This window comes from Parus major, chromosome 4 (assembly GCF_001522545.3).
Source record: "Parus major isolate Abel chromosome 4, Parus_major1.1, whole genome shotgun sequence".
NCBI lineage: Eukaryota > Metazoa > Chordata > Aves > Passeriformes > Paridae > Parus > Parus major.
The window spans coordinates 52,354,471-52,373,508 of record NC_031771.1 but is presented as its reverse complement, the minus strand read 5'-3'; the positions used below and the strand labels follow the sequence as shown (position 1 = coordinate 52,373,508).

General features: G+C 35.9%; 1 protein-coding gene across 10 annotated transcripts in view; it reads right to left on the bottom strand.

Annotated features, from left to right (window-relative positions):
• Nucleotides 1–2,140: 2,140 nt before the first annotated feature.
• The window catches only part of KCNIP4 (potassium voltage-gated channel interacting protein 4), a 386,819-nt gene continuing 369,921 nt past the window's right edge, over nucleotides 2,141–19,038 (bottom strand). For all 10 annotated transcript variants that reach the window (XM_015624320.1, XM_015624328.1, XM_015624330.3 and 7 more), the window contains 5 exons: nucleotides 16,406–16,476; nucleotides 8,986–9,093; nucleotides 7,786–7,890; nucleotides 7,162–7,224; nucleotides 2,141–2,306 (listed from right to left, as the gene is read on the bottom strand). In XM_015624320.1, the coding sequence (XP_015479806.1) occupies nucleotides 2,259–2,306; nucleotides 7,162–7,224; nucleotides 7,786–7,890; nucleotides 8,986–9,093; nucleotides 16,406–16,476 (395 nt within the window). In that variant the 3' untranslated portion in view covers nucleotides 2,141–2,258. The remainder of the gene's footprint in view (nucleotides 2,307–7,161; nucleotides 7,225–7,785; nucleotides 7,891–8,985; nucleotides 9,094–16,405; nucleotides 16,477–19,038) is intronic.

Genomic DNA, 19,038 nt, shown 5'->3' with positions numbered 1-19,038 from the left:
GCTGAGGTTTTGCTCAGCTAATTAGTTCCTTTTAACTTTGAGCCTACTGAGTGGGAGCTGGATGGAGGAGGCAACTTCTTACACTGTGCTCCCTTTGCATTGAGCAAATAGCATTACAGACATGCTTGGGATTTTCTTGTGAATTCAGTTCCAGACAAATTAATAAACTTCTAAACATGGAAGATATAAAAAATGTAAGTTAAAGACAAAAAAAAAAGAGTGTACAAGCCAGCTTACCTGGCTGTCAAGCTTTGTAGGGTACAGCATTTGTCCATTAATGTATTTGAATTTGATTGCAAAATAATTCCTAATTGGTTCTTGTAATAAATACTGTTCAGGGACATGTAGTACTTGAGTACACTGTGAGGGAGTTAACTGAAATAACAAAATTTGCACAGAATATTTTCCCCTGAGGAATATTCAATTCTGGCATTTAAAGTTTTTGGAAAGGATGTTTTTTGTCAATAAGAAGATGCTGATGCATAGAATATTAATAAAAGTCTGTCATGTGAAAGCAATTTCAGACGTTTTTTTAAAATTACCTCAGCCTGACTAAAATTCACTTCAGGACTGATCTCTGCTGAGATCAGAACTGTGCTAAGATAAGTGTATTTATGCTTCAAAAAAAAAAAGTATTTCTTCAATAAGCATTTTTGCCAGCAGGTACTTAACAACTGAAAAAATTGATCATGGTCCTTTTTTTTCTTCATGTTTACTTTATTTTTCTTTTTTTTTACAAAATGTGCACATTTAGTTTACACAAACACACTACAGCAGATTTCAGGTGTACATGTATTGTACTACTCTTATCCTACACTGGTGATAGCAGAGCAGCCTTCAACATGCCTCTAACCTCCCATCTCTACACCAGAATAGATACCTGATTTATTTTTACAAAATAATACTTGTAACCTTCTTTCTACTTCATTAATCCCCTTTCACACTTTCTGCAGCAATGTCACAATGAACGTTGGCCTATCTCTGATAGCATTTCACCTATTTTGAAGTATTGGCGTAGACTCTGTGGACAATATATCTTAAAAATTATGGATGGAGGGGCAGTGTTCTCTTTTATATGCATACTTTTTTAGAAGAATCTTTCTAGGTTCAGAATTAAGTAGCTCCAATCTTAATGAAGAAATGATCTTAAAAAATGTAAAGCATTTATCACATATAGATAATATATAGCTAAAGTTTTCGTTGTTTTCCTGGTTCTGTCTCATAGTTAAAGGTATTACAAAAAGATGAAATGGATGTTAGCCTCTAGCAGTCATTATCAGTAGATGTTACTATGTAGTGACATTCATTCTCAGCACTAAAATGGGACAGCAGTTTCAAAAGTTCATGCCTTTATCTTCATTAAAGGCAGAAAGACATATACTTAAGAAAGCAGGGTTAGGATCCAGTTAAGGTTTCTTCTTGAAAAATTGGAAGTCAGAAGATCCTTAATTTTAAGCAAAGAACTTTGCAGACACATCCAAGAATTAAAAATACAGTATGTAGGACTCCTGATATTCATGTCAGGATAAATTAAGTGCAGATTTCTTAGGTGAGATTGAGGGATGCATACTCATATTTTTAGGAAATAAGAATACACATAAGCAATTTTTATTTTTTTTTTTTTTGTTCTATAACATTTCTTGCTCTCAAGTTATCTGTTTAGTCATGTTTGGTTTGGGGTCTTTTTTTCTGAAGAGTAAAACAGGTCAAAGTTGGAAGGCAATTGTATCAAGGTATGCATTGCACACTGACTATAGCATTTTAACTCCAAATATTATTCGAAAATGAGGACTACACCATAGAAATATGAGAATAAAATAAATTGTAATGCCTCTGTATAAATTAGAAGCTAGAGATTTAAGAAATACGCTTCAACACCTGGAGCTTAGTCCAGTACAAATGAGTAGCAAAACTAAGAATATTTATTTAATCTCCTTGTGATTGTATCTACTTTAACTAGGGGTTGGAATGATAATAGAGGTGTATAATGTCAGTTCTATTTTTTTGAGTTTGTAGTAAGAACCTGATTTTTCAGTACAATCCTGTTAACTAAGTAGCCACTGTTGAAGTGCTAGATTGTATAATTTAGAAAGGGTTTTTTGTAGGGAAGAGTTTATAATAAAAAAATTTACTTGCATAATACATATCTCAGTGTAAAGCTGAGTAACTTTATTTATGATAAAGTGGGAAATCCATTTTTTAGATAATGTTGCAGAATAGCTCATATTTGTCCATTAGTTGTAGACCTAATGTCTTCATTAAATCACATTTTCGAAGAGCTGCATTGATCGCATTATATTCTCATCCTGTAAAAAGAGACAACACAAAACCAAAAATCATACTCTATTACAAATGTAGTTGGTGGATTTCATCTATACTGAAATGTGGTAGAACATTTTAGTTAATTGCAACATTTTTTTAAGCTTGTTTGGAGAAATGGTTAGCAGAAAAAAGTTGTTAATGGATCCATGCTTAAACAATTTTTTCTGTATATTAATGAAACCAAAACTACTCTGTCAAGAATACAATAGCATATTAAGAAAATTAGATCTGTAACATTTCTGAGGTTATCAGTTTATATTCAGGATAACAGAATACACCTAGACAATAAATACTCATGCAATAGTTGTAACAGTTGTGAATCTGTACAGGTAACATCTAGTCCTGTGCACAGTACACAGGATCCTTTTTGCAATCCTAGGGCTTCTGCTGCATAGTTAGGGATGACTAAGAAAAACAGACAGTGTACACCACTCCATGAGCCAAAATCAGTCAGTTTGACAAGTATCACCACAACACTCTTCAGCTCCTCAATTCAGATTTTCTGTGTGTTCACACTGAAAGATGGTGATTGCTTCCAAATGCTACTTCTCATTTCTGATTGCTTTGCATTAGGTAATTTTTAACAAAATATTAATCCTTTGAATTCTGTATTATACCAATGCATCACTGTCTGCTCCAGATTTTATCAGTAGGTAACAGCACAACAGTCAACAAGAAGTATTTTTCTTTCAGTGTCTAGAAGAAAGGTACCAGCTACCTGCAGTAGCCCATATTTGTTGATGTTTCTGGATCAACAGTTGCTAGTGCAAAACAATATATATAAACAATACCAGAGTTTATTACACACTCATTTAGCATTTGCTAGTCTCCACCGTAATGATCCCTCTCTTTAGTACTTTCTTCAGAGATAATATAGCCATCTTTAATTCTAATAAACAAAAAGACTGAATTATAGATTATTTTTAGATTTTTCATGAGAGATGTGCACCAAAAACCCACTTCTTAGAAAGGTTATCTCAATAATATTCTCCACTACTGATAATGTACACATACTGTGAGATTTCTGTACATTAATATTCTAGTAACACGTGTTCCATATCAATTTCCAGTTAAATTAGTCACTGTTCAGTTTAGTGGGTGATTTGCTTTGTAGAAAATGACAAGTCTGAGTAATTAGCTTAATTTATGTTATGAAACATGCACAGTGGGGGTTTTTGTCTTTGATTCTGTATGTCATCTGAAGTGTTGCTGCTGTAAAGAATAATCTGCATGCTATTTTGTAGAATAAAATAACTTATGGAAGTAATGATATGTAATTTCAAAAATACACTATATAGGCTAATGCTTAAAAATTTTGTATAGCAAAGCTACTATATTAAATTACTGAAAGTTAAAATAAACTAGCTTTTTCCTTGCTGCATTGCTTTGAAACATCAAAAAACTACTGAATGTCACTGATGTAAGGTTAGCAGTTTGGTTTAACTTAAGTCACTTGTCATATAATTAGTACAAATGTTTTTGTATATACATTAGTGACTAAGCTCAGTAAATGTGCAAGCAAATAACATGCTCTGAATCTGCAAATTGTTTTGACACTTCCTACCAATTTTATTATATACATAATATTATGAATGAAACTGTTAGCTTTCTAGAATCAACTCCATATTTCTGAGGTTGGCTGTTTCTTTACAGAAGACTTCCAATGCAACTCCCTTAGTCAGTCAAATGAGAAGAATCTTCACAAGAAAATACAGACTTGTCACAATATTTAGTAGCTTTTTTTCACCATCTTAAAAAAAAGGCCAAAAAAATCCAGAAAAACCCCAGAATGCTTGCATTGGAATTCTTTGACAAGTGTATCTTTTTCATTTGCCTCTTTCTCAGTACATTTTTCTACACAAATTAGACTTGTTAGACGGTTCCTAACTCAAGACAAAGGGTGCAGTTAGTGCATATGAAACATTGTCCATATGAAGCACAAACCTGGATGAATGAACTTTGGCAGATCTGACCTACCTTTAAGCCACTTTTTTGTAGGTTTGAAATGGTTTCTTTGCTGTTTTCAGGATAACCCAAACCATCAGCATTGTGCATGAAAAGGGTTACTCTTGCAAGAAAGACCTCTACCAGAAGCCTTTTCCTCGTTACCAGAAGGATCTATGTCACTCACCCTGACAGTCACCTGTGCACTCTAGGTGCATGCCCTAGTCCTTTTTGTTCTTGGTAGTGCTGCTGTAGATACAAAGCAATGCCCGAGTCAGGCCATTTTCCACCAGCAGCAAGCTGTGAAAGGAGGCAGGTCAGGAACTGGGAAGTGCCGAGATCTGGAGGTAGCCCCACTCCTGTTTCTCAAGACCTAGATCTGCTTTTTGGTAATTTATGTGAAGCCAGACAAACAGCCACTACTTTCTAGGACTCAGTCTGGCGTATCTAGGGCAGCATAGTCCAGTTCTCCTGTGGGAGCAGAGAGACTGCTGGAGTGTGGATGGCAGACTGACATTCAAACACGTGTGGGGTAGGAAGGGCAGGGAAATGAGGTCATATACATTCCCTGTCTATCACAGAGAGAGGACAAGGAAGGACCATTCTACTCAGATCCTTTTACTCAGTGCCCAGAGACGACTGTGCTCAAAGCCTGAACGCTTTATAATTCCCTACATAACTGTTTCAACACTTTTTGAATGGACAGGCCATTCTTTGCAAAGGAACTGTGAATTAAGAGCCTTGAACCACCTGTATTCCTCAGGTTGTACAGTGTTGAGGGTATATCCTGATGGGTCTCTTCCAACTCAGTATATTCTATGTTTCCATGAATCCTAACACCAAAACTCATTTCTAAAACCAAATCTTGATATAAACATGAATTACACATTTGAAGCAGGAGTTTTAAAAGGAGAACAGTTCCTCATCGGCAGAGAGACAAAAATTTAGGCAGCAAGACACTTTTTGTATCAAAAAGCCATAGCCACCATTGAAGTTCAAAGCAAGGGAAGGTGAGGTAAGTAGCATGATGACAATTGTAGCATTGTGTAGCATTCACTGTGTCTCCATCATGCTGCAGTTTAGAGGGCATCTCCTCTCACGTGTATTCTGGATACTTAGAACAGGTAAATAAAGCTTCTAACAGGCTTGAGAGACTGAATTGCACTGGATAAAGAGAACAGGCAATTCCTTACTAAAGGTATTCATTTTCTTTGTAAATTAATCACTCAGCCCATCACCATAATTGCTGTAATATTCAGATTAATGTGTCATTTAACTGCTGAAATGCTACAGATTTCATCTGGGAAATGAATGTCATCTCTGTTTCTGATGATCACACAGTGCTAGCAGAGGAAATGCCTTTCATTGGTATTGAACAAGACGGACAAGCTGGAATCATGGTCAGTGCAACTGAGCATAGTGAGTGCTGACAGAAGAGACACACACCCAGTGCCTGTTGCTAAGGATACACAGAACAGCCACAGTTAGCAGAGCTCTTTGCTGTCTTTCATCCCCCAAAGTCAGTGGATTAAAATCAAAGTATCACTCACTAGGTACCTGCACTTAGAAGAGCAGCTGCAATGAATAGGTATAGAAGCATGTAAAAAGTAGTTTGCTTCTAAAGCATCTTTGAGCATCTAGAGATTTCCCTATTCCAAATAGTTAAAAAAACTATCACACATTAAATGCATTTATCCTGATACTCTTGTATCTTCTGCCTCTGTATTACTCTGTTCTTGATATAGAAGAATCAATAATCATGGGTTATATTGCTGGTCTCTATCAGCTCTGTATTAATCAGTCTGCTGGGCAAGGTATCAGAAGACCACTACTACAACTTTGTAAATTTGTCACTGTAACAAATAGTATCAGGCTTACTTGCCGTATCAATTTACATAATGTAATCAGGCCTATCATATTCATTATGTCTAATGTGATGCTTTACTATATAAAACAACCTTGATCTTGGGGTGTCCTGTGAGAACCAGGAATTGGACTCAATGAAGGTGGGTACCTTCCACCTGAGCATATTATATGATTCTATGAACCTCTTATCACACCAAAGGTTAGTCATTCTTACTTTATCACATTTATTTTTCTTGCAATTCTTAACCTTAAAATTGACAGGATTTTCTTAAATTTATGGAAATCCAGCTTATCTTTCTTCATATCATCTATTGGTTTGAATACAAGCTGGTTTCTGAGGAGCAGAGGAGTGAAAACTGTCTGTAATTTCTGCTTCAGAAGTTCTCCATCCTGGCTCTAAAGGCCCAGAGCTACTTCCAGCAGCTGAAAGAAATTGACAGCCACTTGGGTATTGTAAAGGCTTGTGGCTCATAATCACTATCAGTTTACACCCTTGCCTTGAGAAAACTTGTCTGCTGTTAACTCTTGCCATCTTTGCAAACCTCTTGCACTCTCTTTTTATAAGGCTTCACTTTTTATAAACACATCACAACTCACTGAGAAACTCACCTGTGGATGATTGGATGATCAATTTTCAGGCAATATTATTATTGCCATGATTATATGCCAGTTGTGACAGAACTGTGTGCCCCAGCATGGGCAGAAGATATAAATAAATATTTATCTAAACGTTAAGAAATTTTTTTCTACCAAGCTCAATCTTTACACTATCAAAGAGAAAAAGAATATTGGAAAAGTTGTCTAATAAGCAATGACAGTTTGTATATAACAGCTCTTCTGCAAATTCAGGCCACAGATTTATTGACACTGTTTAGTGTTTCTGTGTAATGGTGTACACAGATTCTCTACCCTGGGAAAATGCTGTCTCTGGTATTAAGATCCCCCTCACTGACACTGCAGAAATCTGTAAAGAGCTATGATAGAAATAGCCAACAGGTACACATTCAGTACTTAACACTGAATACTTACTTTCTGGCAGCTCTCAATGAATTCATCTATGGTAACTACTCCATCTTTGTTCTTGTCCATTTTCTGTAGTAAAAAAAAAAGAAAAAGTATAGGAATAAGCTTTGGTAACAGGAGGGCTACACTGAGAAGCTGCAAGAAGCTTCCCCCATGTGCAGCAGAGCCACTGCCATCTAGCTTCAGGACCTGCTGCTGCCCAAGGCTGAGCCCATCAGGAATTATGTCCTCTTGAACCCTTTGTTAGATTTTTCTCTCTCCTGTTCAACTGGGGGCAGGAGGGGGTGAAAAAGAGGCTTTAGTGGGTGCCTGGCATCCAAAGAGGGTTAACCCACTACAGTATGTTTCTCCTCCCAAATTCCTGTGTAAAACGAGTCCTTTTCATAATTCATTTCAGTTATATGTCAGCCTAGGAACAACCAGTCCAGAAGTCATAGTAAGTGGACTATGCTTGAAGAGCAGAGCTTGTTGTTGAAAAAACAGGGTGAAATGAGTAGATCTGGGAAACTTGGGATGGAACCAAAGAGAACAGTAAGGATTACAGAATTGGAAGGATATGTTATAACAATGAAAATCTTTCTCTACCTGCTCACAGAAGAGTCTTTTTGGCTTTTATGTTAGATAACCTACCTGGAAAAATGTTTCCACATGTTGTCTAGGAGCATCTTCTTTGAGAACAGGATAGGTGCATTTCCCCATCATATCATATATTGCTTTCATGATATCAAGCATTTCCTGAAGAGGGAAAAAATATGTTTCTGCAATGTAATGTGCATTGTAGACACTGCTTTAACTCAGAACATAAATATTTTTTAGGATTTGCATTTTAGAATAAAATTTTGGAATTCACTTTTTTTTTCTGACTGAACATCTTCAAGAAGGAACTACTTAATTCTTAGAAATTCTAGCATTTGATTTCAGCTTTCAGAGATTTATGATTTAAGTTTTAAATTATTTATAATATATGCAATTTCATGTATTGTGGGTAGGTTCTCCCTATGTTTTATGAATAAAAATAAAAAGAAGTTCTGCAACAGCAAGTGAATGGCCAAAGCATATCAGCTTCTTACAGTTTATTTTCCCTAAAGAAAATAAGAACACCCGTGCACACACCTGAACTTATGCAGAGTCCTCTTTTTATATCAAAATCTTTGAATTATATTGAGTCGCTCGTGAAAATTTCATTAATTATAAAAGTAAGTCATCTGTAGTATGATAAGAAATTATTCTGTAGATTACTCTTTTATAATGACAGTGAAGTGTTTCCTAAAAGTGTAAAATTTTAAGTGTAATTTATATATTTGCATAAAGCTCACTTAAATAAAACTATATATATTTTGATGAAAGCACTCATTTAATCCCCTTTAAGTATGTTTTTGAATCCTTGCAGAATAAAAGAAGTAGGAATCTTTCTTTATAAATTCTGTTTCAAGTACAAATTATGAGCTGTAGATTCATCAAATAGGTAACAATTATTTCCCACATAATTAATTCATTTTTGTCCACATACCCTACCAATCTATTCTAGGGACTGTGTGGGCAAATACCTAGACATAAGTTAAAGCCAAATATTTCTGTACCTATTATGTTCAGAAACGTAATTTCTGAAGAATTCTGAACTTTTACAATTTCTGTCAAGATTTTCCCTTTTCAATGTTTATATATGCCTTTAAAATGAGACAATTACTTTAACTTTTAGCATGTCTGATTTTATAATATCTGATGATTTGTTAAAGTGTTCAATTTTGACAATGAAACCATTCTTCTGTGAACACAGGACTTAGCTAACAACCTTTATTTTCAGTGACTACAATAAGAAGTAGACCTTACCTCTTTAGTTATGTATCCATCCTTATTTATATCATACAAATTGAAAGCCCAGTTCAGTTTCTCCTGTACTGTCCCTCGGAGTAAAATTGAGAGACCCATAACGAAATCCTAAATAGACAAAAGGCCTTGGTCAGTTTGGAAATGAGCAGTTTTTCTCAAACACTCGGAAACCCAGAATAATGCATTTGACAGAGGAATGAAAAGATGTGTTGATTGAAGTTGGTTTTTTTTTGCTTCACTGTGAGTCCTAATGATTGCTGGATTAAAAATCTAGGCACTGTTTGCTACACTCCCAATTAATAAGTAAATTGAGTAATTTTCTATAAAGTAAGCCATAATTTTCTGTTATTGGTTGTATCCTCTGAAAAGCCTAATGTCTCACATAAGCAGTTCCCATTGAAGTGAATACCAGGAAAAGCCATCCCATGGTTTAATGGTCCAAGAAAAGCCTAAGTGGTAGTTAGATTAATCTAAGCACAGGAGACCAATTTGGAGAGAATGGTGCACTAAGGAACATTAAATTCTCGTTAAATCTGTACCTTGTTAAAGTGGAATATGTAGTTCCCAGATCTCTTAGGTAAATCTGCTGCAGTCAAAATTTCAAACTTCAAGTATGATACTGCACATCCCAGTTCTTATTACTTTTATTGGAAGCATGATAAGGAATAATAAATATATAACATGCCCATGTACCATCTTAATGTTCTTGTGACACACCAATGCTCTATTGCTACAGAGCTATTCCACAGAAATGAATCAGAAGGCTTTTGAGATTATTTATATGTAGTATCTGGTTATAGACTTTCGTTTCACAATAAATACCCTTTTGACAGGACAAAGCTCATTTACATTTAGTGAGCATCTTCCAGACTGGAAAAAATATCAACTCCCATCACCTCTCTTCTGTATTTCTTAGCATGTCAATATTTTGTAGACAATAGCTTTTTTCCCCCCAGCCATTTCTTCCACCTCTTTTTTATCAGATAAACATATGAACCCATAAATATGTGAAACTGCCTTCCTAATAGGTTGAGCAGAATATGGAAAGTGTGTATATTTAAATGTGCCTTTCTACATCACTGGCAATGACATGCAGGAAGTCTTACAGTAACATTAAAGTAGAAACAATAAAAGCCAAAATATTTCTTATTTGCACCGGCAAGCTTTTGCATTTTGTCAAATGCAGGAACAATGGAAAAGAGTACATTGAGATTAGACATAAATTTAAAAGGCCTGGTGTACCACAAAGTCAAATAAATATACCTGATACACTGAAGTATAGTCCAAATATCATGGACCCTGGTGGTCTAGTAGGCACAAACAGCTCTTCTGACAGCTTCAGTCTTTTTAACAATTCAATTGGCATGCTCTGGGTTTTCTTAGTCTGTCACAAATTTCTGTCTTATTGGTATATGTGCCCTTTGGGGTAAATGGATACATGAATCTGAAAGAATTTTGCTCATCTTGTCTACATCTCAATGACTAATTGAGGGTCACAGGGTTAGATCTCCAAACAGTTCTTTAACAATGTACTATTAAACATTAAAATGTTCAAGAAATTCAGAACAGATTTGATCATATTACAGCATTAGCAATTAACCTTTTTAATTCAATACCATGTCTTCAAATCTTTTCTGCAGTTTTACATTCGTGATGTAGCTTCTCCTTAAGTTCTTTGTCAAGGTCCCCACTTGCATTATTTAATTAGATTATACGTAAGAAAAAGAAACTGTGAATTTCTTTATATTTTGGCACAGCAACTTTTTTTTTTTAATTTATTTTATATAAAACACATTCATTTTTCATTCCTAGTTCAAACCTCTTTGCTCCTTTCTGTGATGCACCACCTGTGTTAGCAGGCTTACTGGAATCATTTCTACCCCCATTTCCAAGGCTACTATGCTATCATCGGTTTTAAAAATAAAAGCCTCGTCTTTATGTTGTTTCTTATGGAATTGGGTGTTCTTAAAAAGCAGAGACAACTCAAAAACCTTCTGGGTATGTGCTTTAAATGTTGCAGCAGTGAGTCATCTCCTTCCATACTTTATCAACATGTTTTGGGATCACACATAGTTCAGGTGCGTTGCCTTTGTCTGAGTGTTGTGCAGGAGTCATTTCAGGAACAATAGAAAAGGTTTATTGTAATAAGAAGCTGTGATGAGCTGGATAAAGACCAGCTAGGATGGGATGTTTTTTCTACATACTTTCAAGAAACTGAAAAACAGTAATAGAATCATACAGAAATAGAATATCCGATTCAATGGATATAGGCTAAATCCACAGGGTATTCTGGGCTAGAGCCTTGAACAGGAAAATGCTCTGCATGGTGGAAGGCAGTGTGTGTGTGAGGAGCAGTGTAAGCATTCTAGCTGTTAAGCTAATAACTGCACAGTGAAGCAGCAGTGCAGAGGGAAGCAGCTGAACTCAGGGAGCAGCTGCCCATCTTTATGCATGTAACCAAGAACTCAGTGATGCACGAATCAGGCACACCATTTAGCAAAGAACATGAATACAAGTCCCCATTACTGTATTAGAGCACCCAGATGCCTTTTTCCATCCTGCTTTAGACATCTTACCTCTAGGGAGAGCGGAATTCTAGTTTTAGAGCCTGTTTATTTTTTAAGAAAATTTCACCATACTCAGAAACATACATCCTCTGAGGATGGTGTCACTGCCCACTGGGAGAGATGGTCCTGCTCACATGAGCACCTAATGGGGAGAGGTGCATCTGATCCAGGGTGACAAAGGAGCCTGAAACAGGAAGTCTGGGCTGAGAGACAACTCTAGGTTGGGTCTTTCTTCAGTTTGTGACAGTGAAGTTAGAAACACCAAAGTCTCTGCCTTGGTACTTGCCTTTACTCCTTTCCACCACTTCCTGTTTGTAACTTGCCAGTTTCCTGCAGAGCATGCTAATACCTGTTAAGATCTCCTTCTGTGTCTAATTTTGATTCTTCAAGGAAGGGTGATGTCTCACTGAAGGGTTGCAAAATGCAGCATCATTGCACCTGTGCCAGAGTCCCTGTGTACTCAGAGCCTGCTGACATTTCTGTTCTGCGCTACAGGTGTAGAGAATGTCTGGTTGTGATCTGGGATGAACTTGTATTTGTGGGGTTTTTTTCAGCAGTGATTAATTATCTCCTAGCAAGGTTGTTGATGACTTTCTGATTGCTTTATCTCGCAGTAAGTCTTTGGGGATAATTAGTTCATTAATAAATTAATTAACAAGCTTATTATTGTGCTGTCTCAAATCCATAGGAAAGCTTAAAATTATTCCACCTGGTCATGTGTTCCTTTATGTCTTTTTCAAGGCCAGAAGTAGGTGGGCAGGAACCTTAATCCATTTTTAAATTTAGATTTTAGGATTTTGAAAAGGAATCAAGTGATGTCACAGAAGTGGTGGAGCCCTAGTGTATGTAAAACAAAGGTCACAGAAGAGGAACTGCTCCTAAAAGAAAATGCATTTCTTTGTAGCTGCTTTAAATCAGATGGTGCTAAAATGCTTATGACATCACCACTGTACTAAAAAACAATGAGCTCATTTCCTACATGACGTGTAAGAAACCTACAAACCTTTTTGTGTTGAACCCACAGAATCACGCTTGTGAACCTCATGAAATTCAATGTGCAAGTATCAAGTACTAAGTCCTGCACCTAGATCAGGGAAATCTCAAGCCAAAATACAGGCTGGGCAGAGAGTAAATTTAGAGCAGCCCTGAGGAAAAGGACTTGGGGATATTGGTTGATGACAAACTCAACATGAACTAGCAATGTGTGCTTGCAGTCCAGAAAGCCAACATGACCCAGGCTGCATCAAAAGAAATGTGACCAGTAGGTCAAGGAAGGTGATTCTGTCCCTCTTCTCTGCTCTGGTGAGACCCCAGCTGGAATACTGCATCCAGCTCAGGGGCCAGAGGACATGGACCTGCTGGAACAAGTCCAAGAGGACTTGAGCCCCTCTGCTGTGAGGACAGGCTGAGAGACTTGGGCTTGTTCAGCCTGGAGAAGACTCCAGGGAGACCTTAGAGCACCTCCCATTACCTAAGGAGGGGCTACAAGAGAGCTGGGGAGGGACTCTGCACAAGGACATGCAGGGACAGGACAAGGGGGAATGGCTTTGAACTGACAGACAAGGTTTAAATTAGCTATTAGGAAGAAATTCTTCACTTTGAGAATGGTGAGGCACTGGAACAGGTTGCCCAGAGAAGCCGTGAACACTCTATTCCTGAAAGTGTTTAAGGTCATGTTGAGTGGGGCTTTGAGCAACCTGGTCTCATGGGAGGTATCCCTGCCCATGGCAGGGGGGTTGGAATAAGATGATCTTCAAGGTCCCTTCCAATCCAAGGCATTTTATGATTCTGTGACTCATTTAACTGCCGCCTCCATAATACTGCCTTGGACACTATTATTATTATTAGTGAAACATGAATTTGTGTTTGATCTTAGAACTGTACTCCTCTATGGAAGTAAGTTAGCATGCTTACTTATTTATTTACCAATATATATAAGTTTGGTTTTGATTAAATATGACAGAAATCTTTAAACATCTCCATTGTGTTTGGGCAACAGCATTGTGAGAATTTGTGGAATTATTGAATGACTTTCAGCAAGGTTACATTAAGAATAATATAAATCAACATCTACAAAAAATGAAGGATACTGACTTGGATATTTGCATGTGTGTGCTATGAGCTTTACCTTTGAAAATATATCTAAAGTTAATTAGCCTCCATTTTTCTAACTGTGTAAATTGCTTTGAGACCAGATCTTCATTTTGTCTCAGTGACAATATACAAGCAAATGAAAACCTTGCTTTTATATCTGTCTCTGTCTACTGGACAAAGAACTTCACTAGCATGCCCAAAGAGCCTCCAATAGCTGGGTCACTGGGTCTTCAGAAACTGTCATATTAAAGCAAAACTAGTTCAGAAAACTAATGAAATTAGCTAGTCTCAAAATTAATACAAACATGGCATAAGGAGAGATAAGTTCAAGCACATAATTTTTTAAGTTTGGTTTTTATGCTACATATCCTTAAGTTAGAGATTCTGGCTCATACCAAAGAGCTTATGGATTTAGGGATGACAAAACTCTAAGGACACAGCAATCTCACCAAGCAATCTTACCAAGAAATGTTGCTTGAGGTGTGCATTTATTGTGCTCAGATCTAACATTTCATTGTTGATGGTTGAAAATTGGAGGAAAAAAGAGCAAAAAGCTAAAGTAAATTCTTTCTTTTTACCTGCATCTCCAGCTACCATTGCTTCATGGGAAATTGAGGGTGCAACACAAACAAACAAACAATAAAAAAAAAATCATTCTTATCAACAAAAGAATGTTGCTACCATTTCAGATTTTGATAATCTTTTTTTAAACAGAAGATAGCCAGAGTGTTTTCATCATAGGTAATTATACTAAATTGTATTTACTCCTACACTTTGATATCAAAAGTACTTTGGAAAAAATTCTTTTTTCTCCAAAGTTTTAAATTACTCCATCTCTACCTTTTCAGCTGTTTACTTTTGTTTTTCTAATGGAAATTTGAAAACTAGAATGAAGATTGGAATAGAAAGAAAATGGCACAGCTGCACCTAGGATTAAAAGGAGAAGGACAAAAATGACATGATCGTATTTTGCACATTTCACAATATTTTTTTTCAGATTTTGCAGCTATTTTCATGTGATTAGAAAAAAAGAAATAAATTTTTAACTTCAGGAAGGTGCTTTTAGAAATGGCTATCATACAGTTTTTAAGTGTAATATTGCTACAAGGACACAGAAGCAAGAGTCTTTTGACAGCTGTAGAGTTATACTGGATTCAAAATTAGTGCAAATAATATGAATGTCTGGATCACTCATATCTCCCTTGATATTGAACAAAAGTTCAGTACCTCTGCTTTTATTTTCCTGATTTATTTTATTCCAAAGCCCTTTTTTAGTGCACAAACCTGCACTCTGATATAATCAAAGAGCTCCAAATCTACTACATTTCTTAAGACTTTCTGTCTGAAATAAAAATGTCAAAAAATTGACCAGAAGAGTTACAAAAAGTTTTTTCATTCCCATTCTTTTTAATGATAACTGCAGAAATACTTTTCAACTACTCATTCTAAAAATAACTTTTCTCAGTGTCCCTACTGTTGCTGTAACTGAAAGAGGGGAAGTTTAGGTAAGATACACAAAAGAGATTCTTGACTGGGAGGGTGGTGAGGCACTGGCACAGCTTGCCCAGAGAAATTGTGGATGCCCCATCCCTGGAAGTGCTCAAGGCCAGGCTGGATGTCTCTGCTGAGAGGTGTCCCTGTCCATGGCAAGGGGTTTGGAACTGGGTGATCTTTAAGATCCTTTCCAATCAAAACCATTCTATGATTCTGTGATTTGACCAGGAGAATCCTTGCATATTTCACCTATGTACAGAAGACATTAATTAAACCTCCATTCCTGCTCCTAGTTTCACATAGATTCCACTGATTTCACCTGCCTGGAAAAAGGTAAATAGGGTTTATTTTTTTTTTTTTAAATAAATACAAATAAAGATAAAAATTATAGTCTTAGTTTAGGGTATAGATTTCTGATCACAATGCACCTGATTGGCAAGTCTTCTTCCTATTACACCAATTAATTAATTTTGTAAAAAAAATCTGTATGATCTCACAACATTATTCACTAAAATAAATCATGAAAACATGTACAGGACATTTCAATAAATTTGAGTGAGTATTTATCACAATCCAATCAAAAGTTGTAAGGGAATAATTAGTTCATTATAATCAAAACCAAACATGACAAAATAAATATCCTTTTGCAAATGAACTGACTTTTTAAAAAAATTCTACAGCTTAAAATATTATCTCATTTGCAGTATTTTTTACACCCTGTTCTCATCTACAGCATTGCAGTAAGGTGCCTTTTTTCCATACTATATTGTGTGGATGACATCAGCCTTATCAGAGAAAGGCAGAACTGGGAAAAAAAATTGGGCAGTTAAATGGAGGAAGAACAAATTTCCAATTTTCTTGTGCTTTTAAAAACACTTTCTTTAAAGCATTTTTCTAGAACTTTCTGAAAACTAAGTATGAAAAATCCAATTTTGGCTGAGTCATCTCCATAATATTAGTTGTAGTTCAGAGACCACATCTTGCAAAGGCAGAGAGGAATAACTATTTTAGGTAACTTGTGTATAAATTGGGTTACCTTTTAAATGAACAGATTTTTAAATATATTATGTAGTAGCACAGTCTGAGTTACCATTATGGAATATACCATTGTTAAGTAATGACTTTTGTTATTACATTGGAAAAGGTCAAAACTTGAGCCACATAAGCTAAACTTCCCCAAATGTGGGCCAGCCACCAAACTGGACTTTGTTACAAAGAATGGCAAAGTATTCAGTTTTACAGAAATAAGCAATGGTATTACTTACCTCAAAACTTACAGATCCATTATGATCAGTGTCAAATGCATTAAACAGAAAATGTGCATATGTTGTGGAATCTAAAATTTAAAGCAGAAAAAGAAATTCACAGTAAGCACATCTTATTTAATAAAAATTAATTTAATTCTACTAAAATTATTTGATACTGAGATATATTTTGATACCAAAAATTTCATAGCAAGACTAGATTTTCAATGAAATTTAAACTTCCTTTTCAGCAGGAAAGGAGGGATAAGATTTAAGTGCAAATACATGGATAGCAACACTGCAAGAAACCAAAACCTAAAAATTCTGTTCTAGACTACTTCATTTTTATTCTTGTGTTTGTTAATTGGTGATACCTGAACAAATAGCCAAGATGACATATTATTGTAGTCTGAAAGAACCTGTTTTAACAGGAACACTGACTGTGACAGGGATCTCTCATATGCTTGCAATGAGGAATGTGTTCACTTGTTCCTGTTAAATGAGGGATGCAGACACCTCCCTCACTGCATCACATGCACTGGTTTTGCTCTGGACACAGACCTGTTTCCCAGCTTGAAGCCAATCTTGTCAGAAAGCTGCTGCTGCTATCTGGTCCTGTTCTCACCCACAGGTGAGAGGAAATCCTCTCCTGAAAAGCAGATTCTTAAAGCTGGCTTGCTGCTGAATTCCCATGATCGTGGCATTAGGGCTTGAAAAAATTGCTTGTGACTCACTAAATGGGCAGTAAGACTCTGAAAGATGACCTTAAACAAATGATCCCTTCACTATTTGCATACTTTCCAAACCTCCTCCCCAGTGCATATTGACTCATTTCAGAAATACAAGACAAGCATGAATATAAATCTGTCAAGACTATAACTTTTGTAAAGATCCATTTATTTCCACTGAATGTCTTCTGGAAGGCACAACCTGCTCCAGGACTAATATATTGTGAGGAGAGGATTACCCAGAGACTGTCCTGTGCATGTGAGGTAGAAGCTGCTGGGGTTAAGGGGAAGTCAGCTGTCCTCAGTGTTTTTCTCTCCCTCAAAATCATGCAAATTAATGAAAGATGAGGGTTTGATTACTTTTAATACTCACTTTTCCCTTTCTGCTTCTTATGTTGACATTAATTTAGGCTAATTAACACTAACCTCACAAATTAAAAATAAAGGGCGAAGTGTTATGAAATCAGTGTCCCCTTTGCAGAACAAACTTCTCCTTCTCATGGAAAAACCTGATCAATGCTGAAATGCCATTTTCTGATTTCTTGGCACTAAACCATTTTACCTTGTATATCAATCCTGCAAAGCTTTATTTTTCACAGCTCAAAAATACTGTTTTGTATTAAACTGAGCAATAGTCTTGGGAGTCTCAGCTGAAATACCACCTTGACTCTGAGGAACCAAATATACCAAAACTCAAAGCTTTGTGCTTTGCAGATATTTGTAAGAAAATCCTCTAATCTTACTTCAATATGTTTATTTTGTATGATGTGAAATAATCATAACAAGAAAAAACTGCAATCATTAAAATCCATCTGTTAACATGTTTTCAGAGAATTAAATCCCCACCACCACTATTTGAGAGAGTCATTCATTCTTCCAGTAACCACTGTAATTGCTTAAGCACAGCTTGGCAGATCCATTCACACTTCAGCTGAAAAATACAAATTTGTTGACTACAGTTTATATTTAGCATTTTAATAGTCATATTTTCTATAATCTATTGGGACTTCTGTTGTGCAATAGAATATTCTATGCAAATCATCTTCAGGGAAAAAATCATGTTATAGAGGTATAATTACTGTAAAAGGAATTCTAAATACCTCCCTACTTTCTTGGCACCCATTTCTTAAAACCATCTGAAATATTCCTGTTTATTTTCTGTTGATATACAGAAAGCACAAAGGTATTTTAATTTGGTTGCTCATACATGTTACAATGTACTTATTTTTTTTTAATGTAACATGGTATATGAAAAAAAAGTCCCTAGCTGAAATATGTGTTTTTCTGGTAACCCCTCTGAAAAAAAACAAATCAAAAGCCTTTTTCAGAGTTGCTTTCTCAAGCAATTCTGGTCTGAAATTTTGCCTTGAAAACCACAGCAGGGTGAGGCACACTAGTCTTCTAATTAGAGCTACTTAGTCTAATTTCCCCTTTACCCCCTAAATCTTTATCATTATTCATTTTAGACAAAATCTTAGCTTTTTAAATTAAATAAAATTTCTTTCCAAGGATCTGATATCATAATTATTAGGCTAATTTGCTACTGTAACAGGTTGGGATAGGAACAGCTCTTAAATCAGAATTCCCTTGAAAAACACCATCAAAGCATTTTAAATATCAGAGGCAAAAAATCATAATCATTACACATGGAAGAGTATGACTTGTCCAGCTACAAGCATAATCTATTTTGTTCAGAAGTGATGAAGGAGTGTAATAATTATTCATTGTGTGGATTCTTATCCATGACCTGTTTGGCTGAAATAAAATCCCAACTTTCATTTAAGGTGATCTACTGCATAAATGCAGGGGATATATTCATTCACCTGTATGGCAGTGAATCTTAAAATAAATTACTGGAGTACCCTTTCTGGCATGGAAAGCTTTTTACAAAGCTACTTTTGCCTTTTAAAACACATTGCTTTTGCT